General features: G+C 34.1%; 3 protein-coding genes across 3 annotated transcripts in view; all 3 read left to right on the top strand.

Annotated features, from left to right (window-relative positions):
* Positions 1 to 1,254, top strand: part of LOC110097706 — a 33,402-nt gene extending 32,148 nt beyond the window's left edge. Inside the window, exon 9 of the mRNA XM_020824242.2 lies at positions 117 to 1,254. Within this exon, the coding sequence (XP_020679901.1) occupies positions 117 to 878 (762 nt within the window). The 3' untranslated portion in view covers positions 879 to 1,254. The remainder of the gene's footprint in view (positions 1 to 116) is intronic.
* Positions 1,255 to 7,081: 5,827 nt separating this feature from the next.
* On the top strand, positions 7,082 to 13,270 carry LOC110097714 (probable serine/threonine-protein kinase PBL21). Its single transcript, XM_020824254.2, has 5 exons — positions 7,082 to 7,682; positions 7,799 to 7,962; positions 8,073 to 8,262; positions 11,549 to 11,940; positions 12,838 to 13,270. Exons 1-5 carry the CDS (start codon positions 7,547 to 7,549, stop codon positions 13,111 to 13,113), a joined length of 1,158 nt encoding a protein of 385 aa, XP_020679913.1. The 5' UTR covers positions 7,082 to 7,546; the 3' UTR covers positions 13,114 to 13,270.
* A 2,885-nt stretch (positions 13,271 to 16,155) lies between these two features.
* On the top strand, positions 16,156 to 21,091 carry LOC110097713 (probable serine/threonine-protein kinase PIX13). The gene is made up of 6 exons (XM_020824253.2): positions 16,156 to 16,430; positions 17,892 to 18,244; positions 18,815 to 18,950; positions 19,309 to 19,451; positions 19,541 to 19,664; positions 20,455 to 21,091. Exons 1-6 carry the CDS (start codon positions 16,373 to 16,375, stop codon positions 20,913 to 20,915), a joined length of 1,275 nt encoding a protein of 424 aa, XP_020679912.1. The 5' UTR covers positions 16,156 to 16,372; the 3' UTR covers positions 20,916 to 21,091.
* The last annotated feature ends 1,146 nt before the right edge of the window (positions 21,092 to 22,237 follow it).

Raw genomic sequence — 22,237 nt, 5'->3', positions numbered from 1 at the left:
GATATCAAATGCTTCAAATTCCTAATTGACTTGTCTATCTCATGAACTAGTTTCCAGCGTTGCATATCAATGATCTCAGTTACTAATACATGATTACCTGATTTATACTGAATCAGGTTGGGTTTCATGTCGAGTATGCATATGCCAGGAGTTTGGCTCGTTTTGCCGCGCATCTTGGCCCCATCGGTTGGAAGATTGCTGCCAAACGGATCGAGAAGGTTCTTCCTTTAGGGATGAAGTTTGGACCCGGGTGGGTAGGGGAGACTGATGCTCAGCAATCTTGTCACCTGCACTACACAAAGCTTTCTCAGCATCCTTCCTTGACGCATTCAAATATCTCAGCAACATCAAGAGGTGATCAACACTCCAAAAGGCAAGAGGAGCTTTTGACGAATAACTCTGTTGGACAAGACTGCAACTTTGGAACTTCTCTTCCTCTATCCTCAGCTTCTATATCCACTGTTGCTCATGAGAGATTTCATGATTCCAGTGAAGCGAAAGGTTCATCCCAATTTCATCATAACACAACAATGCAACATCTTGCCAATGGATTGAAAGTTCCGCCCACACCGAACATTCCTCTTCATCCTGGAATGTTCTCGAGGCCAAGTGTCTCTCGAGGAAACTTTGGTTTAGAGGAAGTAATTGCACAAGCTCATACAGCAAGTGCAGTTTCAAGCAACTCCAGCAGCAATTCCAGTCATGAATTGCCTCCCTCCCTTCCTCCATACCAAGAGAGGATTGTCAAGCCAGGAGTTATTCCAACACAAGCCACAAATCATGTAATCTCTCTGCCAAGTTCAAGTAAAGGGCCATGCCCTGTTGTTCAAGGTGTTGCAGTTGATTCACAGAAACCTGATTTGGCATTGCAGTTGTGAGAGCAATTCAGGTTCATTATTTATTTCATTCATATGAAATTGGATTCCGAGTAATTTTTTTTCAAATTTCTGAATTGTGATCCGTTCGAAGAAATATAGGTGGAATAATATTAGTCTAACTATCCTAGAACTGTGGGAGGTTTTCAAACAAAAATTAGGTGCTAGACCCCAATTCTTAGCTTCCATGGATGTAGATTTTGGGTTCCTTTGGGGTTTCTTATTCTTAGTTAAATTTTATCTGATTTTAGTAAATACCCAAATGTTTGTAGAATAGTGTTGGCATTTTGTACAGATTAACATTCCTGAAATGAATTAAGGAATTGTCTTCTTTAAGTACCATTTATCCAATATTTAATGAGCCATGTTAACATTGTTAGCCATTTTGCTAATTAGTATCTATATATGCTTCAGGCATACTTTTTTTCATTAAGGTTTTGTTTAGGACTGTTTTTTTGCTGCTTTTTTAAAGCAGCGTTTCAATACAAAAATTTAAATATTTGTACTAAAAAGCTGCTTTAAGAAGCAGCAAGAAAGCCGCCCCAAACAAAGTCTAATGCTGATTGATTATGATAAGTAGAATTGTGATTCTTTTATTAAGAGGGGATGCTGCGAATTAGCTACTAAAAGGGTAAACATGCTAGAAAATATTTCACATATTTGACAAAGCTTGTTGTTCAAGGCAACTATGAATCTTTTGTCATCCCTGTGTAGTGTTCCTTTGCAATTCTCTTCTCTCTGTTTTGTTTTGGATGTTTTAGAGCTTCCCAGTTTTTGTTTTTTCTGGAGCTCTGGCTTCTTTTGTCCAATGCTACTTCTGTAATTATTATTATTTTTTTCATGGTAATTTAACTGAGCTACAGTACATTATATTTATATAACCTTCAGTTTATACAACAAAGGGTATTAGCTTTAGTTTATAGTTTTTTTTTTCCCAAAATGCTTTTTCTTCATATTTATATATGCCTTTCAGTTTGCTGTTCTAAGCTGTCTTGAAAATATACATGGCCAAGTTTGGAGAGAGACTCTCACAACTTTTTATTTTAGTTTTTTAAAATTTTGAGCGAAGTTATTCATGAAAAATTTAGAATTTATGACATCCTTTGTTTGGGATAATTTTCTTTCTTTTTTTTAAAACAGTTTTATAGTACAAAAATTTTAATTAAATAAATTTATATGCTAAAAAGCTGCTTTAGAAGAGACTGGCTTTGTTTGGGACGACTTTTTTACTGTTTTTTAAAACGGAGTTTTAGTACAAAATTTTTTATTTTTGTATTAAAATTCCGTTTAAGAAAGCAATAAAAAAGTCGTCCCAAACGAAGCCTTGGGACGGCTTTTTTATTGCTTTTTAAAACGTTGTAGTACAAATTTTTTAATTTTTGTACTAAAACTCCGTTTTCAGAAGCAATAAAAAAGCCGTCCTAAACGAAGCCTAAGATAATTGTCACAAATAAAGGTTTCATTCAGGATGATTTTCTTATTGCTTCTTGAAGCGGCTTTTTAATAAAAAAAATTTAATTTTTGTACTAAAAAGTCATTTTAAGAAGTAGAAAGAAAAGCCATCCCAAACAAAATCAAAGTATTAGGCTTCAATTGGAATAGCTCTCTTATTATTTTTAAAGCAACTTTTTAGTATATAAATTTTTGAATTAAAAATTTATATTAAAAAGCAATTAGGAAGTTGTCCTGCCCAACTCTATATTAGAATTTTCTAATTACAATTTAGTAGAATTATTTTCTAATTTTTTTAATAAATATAATATATTAATAAATTTTAAATCTATTTTGGTCAAATTTAAGATTTTTTTTTTTTTTTAAGAAAAAATCTTGTTTAAGAAAAGGGAAAAATTTTGTGGAATGAAGCTAAATGAGTAGTTTGTCTTTATCATGTCTTATTTTTCTATCAAATGCAATGTATATTTATATTTAGTTTAAAACTTTGGTAGAGTTATAGAGAATTAGTAAAATTGAAGATATTCCAATAGATGTGTATTTATATTTATATTTATTTTTATTAGTGTATTAGTAAAATTGAAGTTAGAGAGTTTTTAAAGAAAATGAAGTATGGAAATATTATTGGACTTGATGATATTCCAGTAGAAGTGTAAAAATGCTTGGAAGATGATGAAAATTTTTCTGCTTATTAAAATTTTTAATATTATTTTGAAGACTAAAAAGATGCTAGATGATTGGAGAATGAGTGTTGATTTATATTTTTAAGAATAAAGGTTATGCACAAGATTGTGCGAATTATAGATGAATTAAGTTGATCTATCATACTTTAAAAATGTTGGAAGAGAGTTATGGAGCATATGTAACGATGTAATACTAATATTTCTCAAAATCAATTTGGATTTTTGCCAGGTACGTTTTATATGGAAGCTATTCATTTATTGAGAGGGTTGATGTAGAAGTTTAGAGAGAATAAGGAGGATCTACATATGGTATTTTTTGATTTAGAAAAAGCATATGATAAAGTTCCAAGAGAAGTGCTATGGAGAGTTCTACAAAAGAAATGAGTTAATAATGTTTATATTCAAGTAATTAGGGATATGCATGCAAGAGCTGTTACTTGTGTTCAAACCAAATGTGGTTTGATCAAGTATTTTCCTATTTCAGTTTGATTCGTGCGGGTTGTCATATTTTTTGCAGAGGTTCTGTACACACTCGTTGACAGTGTGTACTCTTAGCAGATTGATTACTATTGCCTACTGTCATATTCAATATGTTCTCTTGCGTGCTACTGTTGGCTACCAGTCATGCTACAATCATCATTGATTCTCCCCACGCACACTAATGGCAAGTTGCTACATCTACTTGCATACTGACTATGTTCACGGGAGACATTCGCATACATTTGCAAACTATTACATTCACAACTTATCTGTTGTCGTCGCTCACAAGTAAATTACTTTATTCATTTGCAAGCTGCATTGTGTATGTTTGTATGAGGTAATGTTGCATTCATCAACAGCTTTCCAGTGAATTAATATATTCATTAAGAGCTCTCTTGCGTTGGTTCTTTCAACTTCCTTTCACAAGTTTACAGGCTAACTAATATGAACATCAGAAGTTATATGTTGTTTGTGTGTGAGTTATGGTACATATTAGAAGTTTTATTTACTTTGAAGTTCTGTCGTCAACCTATGCTCCTTCATTGATGTTCGTTAGAATGACTCAAATCATACTTTAGCATCTGCATTTTTAATTTGGTTATGCATTTATTAATTTAGAGTTTGGTTTCCTGTTATTCATCCAAGTTATGTTCCCTGTAATTCATTTAGGTCCCATGTATTTGTTCAAATTCTGTGCATCTTCAGCTCGAATTTCGGCAGCCTCCTCTAGTCTCTTCCGTTTAGGGAAAATTTCGGGAATCTTAGCATACCCACCACGTCAGAGAAAGACGTGCAAGGTCAACGTCAGGTGACACCTCGTCCATAGTTTTCAATCCCACAATATCAGAAAAAGGCATGCATGTGTCTTCATGGGTACCTGTTTAAAAATGCAGTTTTTTCCTGCTTGAACTGAGGCATGTACATGTGCACTTAAATTTTTTTTTTTTAGAAATGATTTTTCTTGATATTTATGTATGCCTTTTAGTTTGCTGCACTAAGTTGTCTTGAACATATGCATGAACAAGCTTGGAGAGAAACTAGAAAGTTTTTTTTTTTTTTTTTTTTTTTTGAGCGAATTTATTCATGAAAAACTAAGAATGTGTGACCTCTTAATTAAAAACTAAGCTCTTATCTATTAAGGCTTCGTTTTGAAACATTTTTTTACTGCTTTTTAAAACAGTTTTACAACAACAAGAAGAAGAACATCAGTATCAAGTCTTTATCCCACTACGTGAGGTCAGCTGCATGAATTATTTTTCTCTGTTGTGTTTGATTAAGAGTCAAATTCTTATTATATCTAATAAAAAGGTTATTTCTAATATTTTCTAACAAAATATTTTTAAATCTATTTCTATCTTTTTTAACATATGTTAAATCTAATATATCTACTCTCTTGATCGAGTCATCAGAAGGCAGCCGTTTTATGTGACCAAACCATCCAAGGATCTCTAATCTTATCAGCCACTAGAGCTACTTCAACCTTTTCACGCATATGCTCATTTCATATATTGTCTTTAAGAGTAAAGCCACTCATCCACCTAAGTATCCTCATCTCTGCAACACTTAACTTAATATTTTGCTTCCCTTATAATGGACAACATTATGTATCATAAAATATTGCAAGTCCCCCACCATCTTATAGAATTTTCCTAATACTTAACAAATAAATTTTTTTAGTCTCTCTCTCGGATCAATATCATCTTAATTCCTTATGAATTCTTTTTGGCATTTTTTAAATATTAAAAGAATAACATATTCATGTTTTCATCATCAGGAAAGGTAAGCTTGTTGATTTAATATTATTAAGGAACTATTACCAATGACAAATCATACATTTAATGGAAGAGCACCGCTTTTTTTTTTTTTTTAATTCAAGATTTTAATAAAATCACCCATATAAGGATGATAGAAATTATTATAACAATAAAATAAATAAAAATTTGGAAACACTTTAAAATAATTATAAAATATGAAGTTGTTATAAAATGTTGATAATATTATTTTGCATTATTTAAAAGTTTTGATATGATGGATGACTTATCGTGATTACTAATCCCATCATATGGATATAAATCATTGAATTCTCTTAAAAAACTTAAAAAAAAAAAAAAAAAAAAAAAAAACTTCTAACATAACATCAACATCTAATTCACCATCATCTCGATGTGCTTTGAACTAAGATAGAGCACACTATATCTTATCTATGACCATCTTACATGTCATGATAGTGGCTCTCCACTCACTATGCATGATAAAGATGCTCACATCACTCATCAACATTTGAAATCAATAATTATCTTATCATTTGAATACTATGGTCATATGTCAACATGTGAGACAATGTTATTGTTATTTATGATATAACTTTATATTAAAGTATTATATAAATAAATATAAAAGTATCAATTAAATATGTGCATAAAAATTGAATGAAATGCATTTTTTTAAATAAATTATCTTATAAATGATAAAATTAGGATTTTAGGTAAAAATGTTTAATCAAAATATGAGAAGGGGATTAAGATTTTTATAATATTAATATTTAAAAACCTATAAATTGTTAGTTTGTGTGTAATCTAATTGAGTCGGTCAATCGGCTGTATATTATCTTAGACCTCAGTTCAAATTGTTGTGCTCGTTGCACCTGAATTTTTTTTTTTTCATTACATTGCCCCGACATTATGGACTCGAATGCCACGACGCAGTGTACTCGAGGGGTCTGGCGCTGCATAGTTTACTGGGAGAATCGGTAGAGAGCGGAGCGCCAAAGGGTTGTGTAGTGCTGCGACATCGTGAGACGAATCAGGATAAGAGGTTTAAGTGTCACAACACTTTGAGGCGGACTGAATAATTTTCTTTCTTGTTTTTCTGAGGGTGACATCCTTTGTTGTTATTTATTTAAATTTTTCTTTTGTTTTGAGTATGATAGCGATGTAAGAGAGAAGAAAAGAAAGAAGAGAGTCAGAGAGAAAAGAAAATTGTACTTATTTCTCTCTATTTTATAGTAGATTCTTGGCGTTGAGTGGGCTATGTGGCTCCATGATTTTTTTTCTGATTTTAAATTTTTTCACATTAAATCCCGGTGTTCCTTTTATTTTCACTATTTTTTACTTTCTTATTTATTTTGTTACATGATTTACTTCCACGTTCCCAGGGGCGGATCCAGCTTCTTTATTTAGGGTGGGCAAAAAAAAAATTTATGAGGGATGGACAAATATACTTAGGATTGATAAAAGTATGGCAAAAAAAATTTTTTAGGGGGGGCAAAATGCCCAAAATATCCAAAATATTTCAAAATCTCCCCTCTAAATATTTTAAAAAAAATTTTTGAGGGCCATGGGTGGATCCGCCCATGCACGCTCCCACACAGCTCATATTGATCTATTGGTTGGGAGCTTTGACTACCAACTAAGAGGTCTTGGGTTCAAGTCTTGTGTATGCGATGTGTGTATGAGTATGTCTTAATTGAACTAACTATTCCAATAATAATAATAATAATAATACTTTCACATTCCTAACATAAATATTTATTTATATTGTAAATAACTATAAATTGTTTTTAACAAATTTAAACTTTGCAAACCACCCAGCTCCGACTACTTAAAAAGGCACTACTAACTTTGAGCGTGGAACGGAAGGAGACCTTAAAATGGCGCGGCAATGGCAGCAGGTGGCAGCGTCGTTTAAGGGAAGAATCTCCCTCTCTATCTCTCTCCTCCTTAATTTAGGCGTTTCTGTTACCTCTGCTTTCTCGCGTTCTTCCTCCCCACCTCTCAAATCTTTCCCCTCTCTCCCAAAAAAGTCACCTTTGAAATAAGAAACAAAATCCGCCTCTCACTTCCATCCCTTCTCTATTAACTGTTCCGACAATACAAATTCCTTCTTTTCATTCAATTACATTGCTTCTATCGTTATTTTATTCTTCTTCTTTTTTTTTCCTCCGAGGCGAAGAGGCTATGAGTGTCCCCCCCTTCGCTCTTCGGTTGCTGGAGCGATAGGAGCGAAAATTTTGAAGTCTCAATTGCTTTTTAACCCTAGATTGCTTGATAAGTTCGTATGGAAAAATCTGAGAAAACTGGTTGCTTTTCTTGTATAAGCCCTCGCCACCGGGAATCGAGGAGCCGGACGGGCTTTAAAATTTCTAATACGTCCTCAGCTCGTTCTTCCTTATCCCGTGTTATTGATTGTTTGGGTATATTATTTAGGAGATGGTTTTATTTTTTTTTTCTTTTAAATTATTTTTAATCCCGTTTTACTTTTTCTTATAACCCCAAAGATCTAACATTTACATGGCTCTTCAATTCGCAGAGAATGAAACAAACCCGTTGTCTCCGAAAGCAGATAATAGCAACTGTACACAAAGTTTTACTTTTAAAGAACTCGAGATGGTTACCCAAAATTTCAGGGAGGCAAATTTGATCGGCGAAGGTGGTTTTGGAAGGGTCTTTAAGGGCCAACTTGAAAATGGCCAGGCAAATTTCTGAAATCTCATGACCTTCTCCCATCGTCGTTTGGAATGTTGGTTTCTAAAGTTACAACTTTAATCTATTATTCTTTCTCCTTTTTGAATTTTGATGAGCAGGTAGTGGCAATCAAGCAACTTAATCGAGATGGGCTACAAGGAAGTAATGAGTTTCTTGTGGAAGTTCTAATGTTAATGATGCTGCATCATCCTAATCTTGTCGGCTTAATTGGCTACTGTGCCGAAGGGTCTGAGAGGCTCTTGGTTTATGAGTACATGCCACATGGAAGCCTGGAAGATCACCTATTTTGTAAGCATTCATTTCAATTCTGCCTTTTTCTATTTATTTTTTTACTTTCATTTGTTCAGCCTTTATGTTGCATTGTTCATTTGCCTTTTTTCCTCTCATAATTGCTTACTGGCATTTTTTTTTTCTCCTAGAAATTCTATAGTGATTTTCATTTGAGTTGTTTAAATTTGTATGCTTCATTAATCCTGTCATATATAGTGTTACACCCCCAGTTTGGAAGGCGGTAGACTCCGACAACACAAGTCATGATGAAGAGATTAATCTTAACTCATGAGATAATTCTCAAAAGCCAAGATCAATTATAGTTATTTTGTACTAAAGAGGGGAAAGTTTCATATATAAATAATTGTAAGTAGAACATATAAGCACATGTATAAAGAAAAAAATTTATCGAATAAATGAAGTCTTTAACAACAATGCAACAGGGAAAGCCAAACAACTAATATAGAAAGGATTGAAAATAATGCAACAGGGAAAAAACAACTAATATAGAAAGAAAATGAAAGAATAACTACATAAGAAACAAACTACTTAAAACTCAACATAAATCTAATTAAGGAACTACAAATTAAACTCAAGTACCAAATTAATGATATACCAGCTGTTGAAACGTTTGCTCTTGCCATGACTATCTACCAAGCAGTCTGATAGAGTATGCTAAAAGAAGAGTTTTATGACAAATGAATTTGACATTCAAACTCAACAGATAACACTTATTTGTGAAAGAATAAATTAAAGGGCATATGACATGCAATATGAATAATAAAAGAAACATAATTTACAATGCAATGACATTCTAATCATTTTTATCATATCATCAGGTTAAAATAATATTCCATGACATGAATTAAAAAGTGCCATTCTTTAATGTAACTTTCAAAATTTTTATGTTCATGATGATTTTTATGAAAATAATCATCAATACATCTCTATGTTAACATATCCATATGCAATCACATCGAGCATATTCATGTATATTTAAAGATGACTCATAAATCATCTATCATGCTATCTTTAGTTTTTTATGTATCTATAGTTATTTTTACTCGGGCATTAGGAATTGGAAAGCTTTTCACCAATTCATAGAAATCCAATGATTCCAAAAAGAGCCGTCACTTTTCTATTTCTTTCATGAGCAAAAGGATCTTGCATTAAATTGGTATATGAGAAAAAGGTTTTAGGATCAAAGCTCAAGGAAATTTAAAGTTTGAGCTACTTTATCATCTAAGGATTCATTTTATGATTAGATTTAAATGAGAAATTGACTTTTAATAGGACACAATGAAAAAAAGGATTCATGAAGCCAACCCAACATAGTGGGATAATGATTTATTGTTGTCATAGCTACTTTATTGTTTTTGTCAAGGGCTATCCTATGTTTAGATGTTCATGTATTCTTCCTTCTTTCGTGGTTTGCTTCTGATTCCCTCCACCCCACCCAGAAATTCTTATTTCTCTCACCACCCACCCTAGACTTTATCTCTCAAATAAAATTTGAAGTTTGAACAACTTATCATTGTTGTTAAGGGTTATCCAATATTCAGCTATTTATCATATTGTTGACTTCTAGAATCTAAAATTGTACACCGGAGCTCATTGATTCAAGCTTGCTCGGGCTTGTCAACTTTGATTCAAAGTCAATCCAAGCCAAAAATTAACTTAATTTTTCATGCGATCGTTGTATTTTAAGTCGTTTTCATAAATTTCTATATGAGTTAGTGATATAGTTTTGGCAGCATGTATTTTATTCTCAACTTTTCTTTATAAAACATCGAAATGGAAATTTTCAAGCATCCACACTAGGCTATGTTGCTTTTATATTCTTTGAAACAAACTAGATAGCCGTTGTCTCTTGTGATGTGGGGAAAAATCATTGAAGAAGACAACTCCTAAGAGCAAGAACACCAATAATAATAAATAATATATCCTCTTTTCTATCTCCTACAACAGCTATTTATAACATAACAATATAAATCCCAAAAACTTTCTAGAAACAATTACTAAACTAGATCAACTATCCCTAAGGAATATTTTAGCTAAGATTTTTGTTATGGTTCTCCCTAGAACTGAACCAACCAAATCGGCCCAGGAGGGGCCGGTTCAGTTTTATAGGAGGTGGGCTAAGCCGACTCCTTAAGGTTCCGCCCAAGCATAGTGGGCCCCCCCCATTGGTCGGCAACTATAAAGAGGAAGGGGCGGCTAATGCTTAAGGAAGTAAATTTGAAATTGGTTTATGTTAGGAAGCTTTTTGTTAGGAAGAATTGTATTTAAAGAACATGACAGGCTAGGGTTAGGGCTTGTATGTTTTGAGTTATTCTCTTAGAGTTCCTTGACGTCTTGGGCTCTAGACTCATCGTCTAGAGATTGGGAGAGAACGATCCTCCTCTCGAATTAAGGATAAATTGTATCTTGCTTAGTGTTTGTTTTGTTTTGATTCCACTATTGCAATCTATCATATTTGGGTTGATTTTGATAGGAAACACTTGTAGATTTTCTGAAAAATAGCGAAAACAGTGATTGGACTACTGTCCACAGCAGGAAAACAGCAGAAAACAGTGGGGAATTAGAGGAAAACTGTAGGAAAACTCAAAGTACAACTTATATTCCACTAGATGATGAATAAAATAGCAAAGATACAATTGATCCTCAATTCGAGAGGAGGATCGATCTCTCCCAAATCTCTAGACGTCGCTAGAGCCCAAAGAAAACCTAAATCTAAGAGATCTCAAATTTCAGCCCAATTAAAGATGCTCAAAACCTAGGAAAATCAACTATTTAATGCATACAAATCAAAAGGAATTCCCTAAACAATCCCTACAATCAATTTCCCTCCTAAAATCCATTCAAAAACCTTCCTATTCGGGCGTGCGGCTGAATCGGCGGGCGTGCGTGCGGAAACGGGAGGCAGAACTTCCGCCTCGTTATGGCTGGGCCGGTCCCGCGTGGACCGGCCGGACAGATTTCTCCCAGATTTTGGTGTTATTTCTGCTGTTTTTAACCTATTATTGCTAGGGTTGTTTGCGAACTCAAGTATTTCCTCTTGGGTTACATGCAAACTCAAGTATTTCATATCAATGCTCTGCATCATCTTGCCTATTTCTTTTCTCACGGTATCAGCAGACACAAGCTTTACCTGCTTTACTTGGGTTTTGGATAAATGAATAGCGTTAATCAGTAAAAAAAATCTCTGTATGGCGATTTCTATTCTGTATGACAGATCTCTATTTTTTTTTTTTTTTATTCCTTCACATATTGATAGTTGATCCCCAAATTCTTCTATTTTCAGATTTATCTCCTGGACAAGAATCACTAAACTGGAACATGAGAACGAAGATTGCCCTTGGTGCCGCCCAGGGGCTCGCCTATTTACATGATGTGGCTAACCCACCAGTTATTTACCGTGACCTGAAATCTGCAAACATATTATTGGATGAGGACTTCAATCCTAAACTTTCTGATTTTGGACTTGCAAAGCTTGCACCAGTTGGTGATAGAACCCATGTATCAACGAGGGTGATGGGAACATATGGTTATTGTGCTCCTGATTATGCTATGAGTGGGAAGCTGACAGTGAAGTCTGACATATATAGCTTTGGCGTGGTGCTCTTGGAGCTGCTCACAGGGAGGAAAGCATATGACATTACCAGGACATCCGGGGAGGAGAATTTGATCTCTTGGGTAGGTTTCTTTCTATTTCACCTTGAATTATTTTCTTTATTTAGCTTCTGTGGATCTTCTTGTCTATAGAAGTGTTAACATTGGACATATTTTTTTAATGCGACTAACAATTGAAATGACAAAGACACCATTTGGGACATTTGTAGCTTTTTGCAACCTTAGTTGTCTAAGGCTTCGTTTGGTTCCCCCGACGTTTTTTTCATTCTTAAATGGAGGTAATTACAGCAGAGAAGTAGAATTTTTTTTCTTATCAGATCGGCAAAAATACAGAGGTATAACAAAAGGTGTTTTGACAAAGTCACGTAAATAAAATAGTAACTTTTTCACCTATTCAAATCGGAAACGAAAAACTTACAGACAACCAAACGAGACCTAAGCATTGTGAAAAAAATGGATTTTTTTTTAACGTGGTTTTAATAGCTTTCCTCTTAAAAATCTTGAATAATTGCTTTCTTACAGCTACTGTATTCTTGCTGGTCTTAATCATGAAAAGCTACTTGTTATAGAAATTTTTGAAAACTAGCAAGAAGTTATAGCTTACTAAAATAATTTTGTGAAACAGCTATCCCTAAGGCATCATAAGGGTTCATTTGGATAGCTTTTTCATAACTTTAAGAGTGTTGCTACACTTCTTTTTGGTTACAACTTTTTTTCTTAATTTTCAAAAATTTGTGGTGAGAATGAGCTTTTAACAACTAAATTTGCTAGCTTGTGGCAGCTATAAGAAGTTGATATTTGATGTTTTTTCAAGTGGAAAAAGATTAGAATACCCACACTAGCTCTTAAAAACTCTTCTTCTTTCATATAGTTCTACCAATTTTCTTATTCATGCAAGTCATTCTTTTCAACACCAAATCTCTTCTGATTCTAACAATGATGTTTCTTCTTCTGCATCAGTCGCGCCCTTTCCTTAACGATCGACGACAATTTATCCGACTGGCTGATCCAATGCTTCGAGGTCGCTTCCCATCCCGCCCTTTCCACCAGCTTGCTGTTGTCACTTCAATGTGCCTCCACGAGAAGCCACACGTTCGCCCGGCTGCTCGCGACATAGTCTATGCACTCAACCATGTTGCCTCTCAGCCTTATGTTGATTCAGACCATGCTGCTTCATCTGCAGAATCTCAGATGCAGAATGATTCTAATAACCAAAGCCGTTCATTTTCTCATTGAGAGTTTGAGACCAAAACAAGAAAAAAAGAAAAAAAAAGTTCTAAACTATTAAGCCTGCATATTATAAGATATTAACTGCATTTTTGGTAAAGTTGATGTCAATAATGAGATGATTGTTGGTTATTAATGAAAATGTGTTGAGAATCTTTGATCCTCAGTCTTAACAATTTCATATTTTTTGGATATATCGCTATCATAATGAACTTAAAATTGATTAATCTTAGACTCGTTCGATTTCTCTTCTCAAAATATCTGCTTGGATATAGGAGCAAGAATTAGAAAAGTGTACAACAACAACAACAAGATCAAACCTTTGTCCCACTATGTGGGGTCGGTTACATGAATCTTTTATCTCTATTATGCCATGTTAAAAGTTAAATTCTCGTTTAAATCTAATAAAGAAAGGTCATTTCTAATATTTTCTATTCATGTTTTTTTAGGTTTACCTCTGTCCTTCTTAACGTAAGTTTAATCTAATACATCTATTTTCCTAACTGGATCATCCAAAGGAACTTTTATTTCGTTCGGTTGACCGGATGCAAGAAACATCCGGTCGTAGGCAAAAAAGGAGCGGTACCGTGGTGTATCGAGTTTTTTGAAAAACTCGGTACATCATAGTACCGAGTTTTTTTTGCCTACGACCGGATGTTCCTCTGCATCCGGTCAGAGGACGTAATAACGGCCCCATCCAAAGGCCGCCTTTTTATGTGACCAAAAAATCTAAAGCGACTCTCTCTAATCTTATCTTTCACTGGAGCTACTCCAACCTTTTTACGAAATTAAAAAAGTGTGACCCACCAAAAAACATGAAAATTTTTAATTCAGCTAATAAATGCTAAATTTAGGTCAATCCAGACTCCGATTCATGTCGTTTCAATTCTGTTGGATTCATCTCATCAAACTTCACTAACTTTTACCATAATTTTGATAAAATCAAAATCCAAAATGTTTTTTTGAGATAATTTTTAAAAAGTTACATCAAATTAGTGCATGATAAAATCCATTTTATAAATCACATCACATCACAAATATAACCTTAAAATATAACTAATAATATGAAATAAAGTAAAGCCAAAGATATCACCATCACCATCAAACCCTAAAGAAAGTCTGTTGGCAAAGTAAGCCAATTACAACTTCGAGCTCCTCAGCTAAGTTGATTTAGGCATTTTTCTTCAAAAATGCCTGCGGCTTTGCTTGGAGACTTTTGTCATTCAGTAGAAGAAGCCTTGCAATTGGTTGAAGGTGGAGTAACCTAACCATGGTTAAATGTTGAGTTACTCCTATGGTTAAGTTATGAATAAAATAAATTAAATATATTATATATAAGTCAAATAAAATATAAGATTGTGAGGCTAACAATTTATTTTAATTTAAAAAAAATGCTAATCATACATATTTGGCACCATTTGTGATCAACTTTCATTATAAGAAATTGTTGGAATTAAAGCATAAAAATAAAACATAGAGAAATTTATAATTTTTAGTGCAAAAATTTATTATTTAAAAAATTATTTATTAGTTGTTCCAAATAAAATCTTAGGCTACTTAAAATAGTAAAGATGGGATAATTTAACTTATATTTAATGATAAATTTTTTAATAATTAATTTTATTTTAATGTAAAAATAATTTTAAATTTTATAGATTAAAAATATCTTATATTTATTTTAAATTTAAATATTAAATTAAAAAAAAAAAAAAACTTTTTCTCATTATAAAATTTTAAAAAATAAAAAAAAAATTATATACTTATACAAGTGTGACAATAATATATTAAAAAAAATAAAAAAATAAATAAAATAACTGCCTCAGGGTAAACCTTGTTCTCCAACTAGACAATTAGCTAGAGTTAGGGGTGCAAACGAGTCGAGCTCGAGCTAGGCGGTATCCGAGTCAAGCTTGACATTCAAAGCCCGCTCGAGCTCGAACTCAAGTCGAGTTCAAAATCCGAGCTCGAGCTCGACTCATCGTCATATCGAGCGGCTCGTCGAGCTCGCTATCGAGCCCGTTGTTGTGCCCATGACGGGCAGCCTGTCATCTCGAGACCTTAGTTCCGACTTCCGCGGTTCCACCCTCGTCGTCGCGTCCGTCATCATCCAGCTCGTCCATCGTCATCCAAGATCTGCCGTCGAGATTCATCTCCCGAACTCACAACATCCGCCGTCGAGAACCTACATCTCGAGCTCGTCCGACGTGTTCCTGAGCTCCGTCGTCGAGAACTCGAGATCCGTCGTCCTAATATCCGACAAGCAATGGATGAGCTCTGCCGTCGAGATCAAGATCAGTCGCATCCACCCTGTCCTGAGCTCGTCCACCGTCGAGAATCGAGATCCGCTCGTGCTTCGCCACTGTTTTGGATTTTTCGCTCACGAGATTTGGATTTCCCGCCCACGAGCTCCGCCAACGAGTTGCTCGTCGAGCCGACGAGTCGAGTCCGACGTATGTTCTAGCTCGAGCTCGGTTAGCCGTGTTCGAGCTCGACTCGTCAAGCCTTTTACCGAGCCGGCTCGCGAGTCGGTTTGACTCGGTTGCACCCCTAGCTAGAGTTCACCACATCTCCAAACCAGCACACTGTGAGCAAACTTTATTAATATTAGATCAAAGTTTCGTTTGGATCAATTTTTTTATAATTTTTTGAAGTAGTTTTCTAGTAAAAAACTTTGGATTAAAAAAAATATATATTACATAACTGTTTTATAAAGCAATAAAAAACTGTCCCAAATGAAACTTTAAAATTTCATTTGTGATGAGTTTTTATTATTTTTATAAAGTAGTTTTTTATACTAAAATTTTACTTCAAAAATATTAAAAAAATCATACCAAATTTTGAAACAGCTTTCTTATTATTTTTAAAATTATTTTTAATATTAAAAAAAAAGTGATTTAAAAAGCTGTACCAAACAAACCTCAATCAGAACCGTCCGCTAAACAAAATAAACAATTAAAAACCGGCTGACAACCAACCAGTGTGGGAAACCACGAGTTAAGTTTAGCCAAGCGAAGTGGAGCTTCTTGACGCGGCGACTTTGGACCAGATCAGAGCAGATTAATCAAATGTTTTATAAGGCAAAACGATCGTAGTGAGCGACAATTTTCTCTCTCTCTAACTCTCAGTTTACCATTTCAACATTTCTTTCCCTCTCTTCGACCATCCTCTTCCCACCATGATTGCTTCTGTAAAATCTTCTTAGAGGTTAGGAAGAAGAAGAAGAAGAAGAAGGGAAGGAGCAGAGGAAGAAGCTTTTTAGTTGTTAACAATGGGAAATGCTTGTCGTTCCTCTAATAAAGTAGTTAGCCCTGTAAGCACAGTTTCAGGTATATAACTTTTTGAAAATTTTAGTTCTCTGTCTCTATATAATTTTTCTTTCTTAAGCTTTGATTGCTGCTTAAGAAATTGATTTCGGTTTTTTTGTTTCCATGTTTTGGAAATTGGGTTTCTGCAATCTCATCTGGTTTTTTCTCTCTCTCCCCCAAAAAGCTTAGTTTGATTAGTTTTGGATGATAAGCTTGGATTGCTGCTTCTTTTCACTGTTTATGAAGCTTATGCTACCTTCTTCTTTTCAGTGCATCATATAGGAATTTAGGGTAGTTTGAGGTATCTATTTCGTTGAGCAAATTTAGGTTTTAGTTGGTATTGAATGATTTTTAGTGAGAAAGGACTCTAGGGTTTCTGAGTTGGACTTCGATCAAACTTCTATACCACATTAAAAATCTTATTCAATTTGTGGGTAATTTGTTTGTTGCTTTCAGTTAGGTTTTGTTTTTGGTTTAATTACTACAAATATTTTTGCACTTTGAATAAAAAAACTTTAAAGCAGTTGTGGTCAAATAGACTTCATTTACTCTGCACATGTTTAGGGGAAAATGAGGATGATGATGAAGAAAAAAAGGTTGGGATATGACTAATGATGATGATGATTATGCTATTAAAATTATTTAAAATAAAAATTTTTAGATCAGAATATCTTGACTTAATTTTGGTAATAAAGAGTTTAAAGTGGTCAAAAGTCCAAAATAATCTCCTGATTATTCAGTGTGTTCAATTTAGTTCTTGAGTATTACATTTATCCAATTTAGTTAAATCCGTGTATTTCTTGATTTGTATTTTGTGGTCTATTTTTTATTCTTATTATTACAAAAATTAATCTCAATTTAGTCTTCAAGGGACTATTCTAAATCAATTTTATATAATTGATAGACTAAATTGAAAAACATGATGCTTTGGTGCTTGATTAGCCAAATATAGATAATCGGAGGACTATTCTGAGCTTTTTCTAGCTTTAAAATTATTAAATTTACTTTTAAGATTAGTATAAAGTCACATATTATACTTATTAAAAAGAAATCTAATGATTAAAAAAAAATCATCTTGGTCAAATTTAGAACATATTATTTTGACTCAAATTCTCTTTTCTTTTGAACTTATGCAAAGTAAAGTGTTTGCTTTTAATTATATTGAATGTGATTCTTTTCCTAAACCCTAGATATAAATGAATTAGCTCCATTCTAATTGTGAGAATCTACTTTACATAGTCTCTTTCCTAATGACCAAACAATCAGAAAAAGTAAGATTCGCTGCTTTTAATTTTCTATAGGAGTAATATACATAAACTACTTTTACTTTATGTTCAAAGTTTTGAATACAGTTTTTTATACAAAGTATTTTTGAATCATTCATACTTACATGTATTATATACATCGGAATTTACTCACAACTTTTGTAGAACTCTCACCATTTCCACCCCTTGATCACTACCTTCTTCTTCTATATGACAGTACTATCATCCACAACTACAGCAAGTAATTGCACAGCCACTACTGGGAAAGTTTCAACATTTAGCACCAGTGCATTAGAGCAGTCCACATGCAATTCAGTGAGCACAGATGAAGCATTTACAGATGGAACGATTTTGGAGATGCCCAACCTACGGATGTTTACATTAGCAGAATTGAAGAATGCGACGAAGAATTTTAAAGCTGAGAATGTTCTTGGAGAAGGAGGTTTTGGAAAGGTTTTCAAGGGATGGGTTGATGAGAAAACTTTGAGTCCAACAAAAAGTGGGCTTAGGATGGTTGTTGCTGTAAAGAAACTCAACCCTGAAGGCATGCAAGGTTTTGAAGAGTGGCAGGTAAGTGACTGTTTGATTCTTGTTAGGGTTTCATTTGGTTGTTTGAAAGTAGAAATCTTGTTTTGAAAAAAAAAATGATGAGTTTGTTCCCATGGTTTAAGCATAATACTAAGTTAAGTATTGCAGAGATGAGAATGCTTAGGTGGATGAGTGGCTTGACCCTTAGAGATAGGATATGAAATGAGCATATACATGAAAAGGTTGGAGTAGCTCCAGTGCAAGATAAGATTAGAGAGAATCGCCTTAGATGGTTTGTTCACATTAAATGGAGGCCTTCCGATGACCCAGTTAGGAAAGTTGAGGTTTTAGATTCGACGTATGTTAAGAAAGGTAGAGATAGACCTAAAAAGATTTGGTTAGAAAATATTAGAAATGATCTTTATTTATTAGATTTAAATTTAAATAAAAATTTGACTTTTAACTAGACACAATGGCGAAAAAGGGTTCATGTAGCCAACCCCAAATAGTGGGACAACGATTTGATGTTGTTGTTGTTTGTTACCATGGTTGTTAATGCTTGTTCACTACATTTTTCATGGCTAGTTTCTCACACCATTCCTTTCATTGCAGTCTGAAGTTAATTTTATGGGAAAACTTTCTCATCCTAATCTTGTCAAGTTGCTTGGTTACTGCTTGGAGGAAAAAGATCTTCTCCTTGTTTATGAATTCATGTCAAAAGGAAGCCTAGAGAACCACCTTTTCAGAAGTAAGTATCAATTCTTATTATATTATAATTTTTCTCTATATGATATGAATGAAAAAGGTTCATATTTACTAATATTTTCAATTAGCTATTCAGTCTAGTGCGCAACTGGTTTCAAGTTTCTACTTGATGATTGGAAAATACTATTCCTTAAACTAATATTTGCTTGGGTCAAGTACGCCAAGTTAAAAGTTGACCAAGATAGGTCTTAGGGGCCAACAAGGTTCAACTTGCTTTCCACCAAACAAATTTGGATCTAACACATTATAATATATATAGTATATATAGATTGCTAACTTTACCATATGTTCATCTGAAATTAAATAAACTCTTAAATTATCAACTCATGTATTTTTTGCAGGAGGTGCAGCTTTTGAACCACTTTCATGGAGTCTGAGACTAAAGATAGCCATTGGTGCTGCTCGAGGCCTTGCATTCCTGCATTCTTCAGAGAAACGCGTTATTTATCGTGATTTCAAGGCCTCCAATATCCTTCTTGATCCGGTATTATTTTAAATAAAGGACATTTTTGTTTTCTTACATCAGAAGTGTTTTTTTGGTTGAGGTTTATTTATCTGGATCTTTTTATGTAGAATTACAATGCAAAACTTTCTGACTTTGGGCTCGCTAAGGATGGGCCAGTGGGAACTGACTCACATGTTACTACAAGAGTTCTGGGTACATGTGGATATGCAGCTCCTGAGTACATTGCTACAGGTATATTACATCTTTTACTTGCATATGAATAATGTTTAGAAAGTGAGTGAAACAAGTATGAAAGAGAAAGACTGCCTTACCTTTTTGTTTATTGAAAAATGATATAGAATTGGAGTCCCCACACCTGTGAGTGACAGATCAATCTGAAATTTTGGCTATTTTACTACATGTAATGACTAAATATGAAAGTGGATTGTTGAATGATCTCCTTATATTTAGGACAATAATGATGTTGAACGAAGAACACCCTAAATTTGAAGAATTGAGAAATTCAAAGGGTTACATTTTCTTCTACTGATGACTTTTGAAGTAATAATTGAGGTAAATCATAGCAAACCATCCTCTAACTTTGACTCAAGTGGTTTTATATTGATTAATGTGCTTTGAAAAACCGATTCTACACTAATCAAACTCCCATGCTAACTTGACATCTATGCATGCAAAATCTTCAAATGTTCTGGTGATAAAACTGCTTAATTTTCATATTGAAAGGAGAGATGGATATAAAGTCAGCGTGGGTGTTGACATGCATTGAATTTATAGGTGTGAGCATTATTGCTTTTATACATTTCTTTGATTGTTTAGGGTTTAGTAAACATAGTCAACTGCTTCTACAGTGCTTGTGAAATTGAATACAAAATCTACAAAATTGCCGCATGGAAATATGACATGTTATGTGAGAAGAGTGTGTTTTTGAGAAAGGCTGTCCAATGGAGAGCCCTCATTGTTATTCTAACATTGATGCCCTGAACTTGCATTTTTATGCCTGCTGTAACTCTTTGATTCACAGGTCATCTATATGTGAAGAGTGATGTGTATGGATTCGGAGTTGTTTTGTTAGAGATGCTCTCAGGTCAACGAGCACTCGACACAAATCGACCAAGCGATCAACACAACTTGATAGATTGGGCAAAACCATATCTTGTGGATCGAAAGAAGCTGGCAAGACTAATGGACCCTAGACTTGAGGGGAAGTATCCCTCGAAAGGAGCTCTTCAAGCAGCTCAGCTCACTCTCAGATGTCTAGCAAACGAGCCAAAAAGCCGTCCATCAATGAAGGAAGTATTGGAGACTTTGGAAGATATTGAAGCCATGAAAGTTCAGTCGAGGGAGTCCAAGAATGCCTCTTCTCAAAACAGGCCCCGTCGTCATGGCCAAGCTCCAGTTCACCCACGCTCGCCGGTGAGACCAAGGCAAGGAGGACCTGGGGTAGGCTCTCCTGCTGTTAGCCGCTCTCCTAAAGCTAGATGATGGCAATTTCTTACCTGAATTCTGATACACTAATCCTCATTTTTTTTATTTTTATACTGTAGATCTCCGTAGCTGTTGTTATAGGTTTGCTACTGTGGTGTTTTGTATCCATAATGAAAAACAAATTAACTGAATAACTTTCATTATAAATAGTTGCACTGGGCATTGGATTCAAACTTGCTAGGGAAGATAGCTACTTGCTTTTATCTAATTCAACAGCTACGCAACGCATATGAAACAAATAAAATTGTGTAGTCCAACACACTATATACTGGTTGTTTTACTTGCCTTTACATGACTGGATGCTAAATATTTGGGTGGAGAAAGCATTACTTATTAATAATAGAGTGATAAATGCAATGGTCATCTAATGATAACTCGTCAATACTCGTATGGGCAAAATACCAATTTTTCAATTGTTCAGATTCATATAAGTATCTACAAATTGCCAATCCAGTGACCCTAACGTTTCTCCTATAATAATGCTGTACTTTTTAGACAGAATCATGTAAGTTCTGAAATCATATGAATTATTGTGTATTTGCGCCTATATAAAATGAAAAATATTATATGCATGTTAATGTGATGCATGAGAACCTATAAAATTCACTCTTTGAGTAGATTTGTGATAGGAAACACTTGAAGATTTCAAATCCTATTAAGAGAGCAAAAACACCGAGAAATCTCCACGATTCCAATGGAAAACCAGTGAAAAATAGTAATTTTATTACAAGAAAACAAACTACGGAATAAAATAACAAGATACAATTGATCCTCTATTCGAGAGGAGGATCTATCTATCCCAAACCTCTACACGACGTTAGAGCTCAAAGAAAACCTATGAGATCTCAAATTCAGCCAAATTTAAGAAGCCTTAACCCTGGAAAAACAAACTATTTAATATATACAAATCAAAAGAAATTCCCTAAATAGTTCCTATATTCAAATTTCCCTCCTAACTCCCTTAAAAATCCTTCCTAAACAGCTCACGTGCTCTCGGGCGTGCGTTTGATGCATACAGGAGGTGGAAGTGTCCGCCTCTATTCGCGTAAGCTAGTCTAGTCGGATCGGCTAGACTGGTCTAACAATTTGTTTGGAGAGTATGATTTTATTCCTACTATATAAAGAGCTGGGCATGCAACACCCGATTGGTAAGTGCTACCCTTCAACCCATCAATATTGCCAAAAACTATCTCAAGAAGATATTTTTTTCATAGTTCTGACATGTATTTCATTTGAGCAATTGGCATATATATTAAAAAAGTAATAAGATGGTACAAATGGTTTACAACCAGCATACCAACAGGAATAAAAAGCATAAA

This window comes from Dendrobium catenatum, unplaced genomic scaffold (genome assembly GCF_001605985.2).
Source record: "Dendrobium catenatum unplaced genomic scaffold, ASM160598v2 fragScaff_scaffold_669, whole genome shotgun sequence".
In the NCBI taxonomy this organism is placed as follows: Eukaryota; Viridiplantae; Streptophyta; class Magnoliopsida; order Asparagales; family Orchidaceae; genus Dendrobium; species Dendrobium catenatum.
The sequence above is the reverse complement of the archived record's forward strand: the minus strand, read 5'-3'. Positions and strand labels throughout refer to the sequence as shown.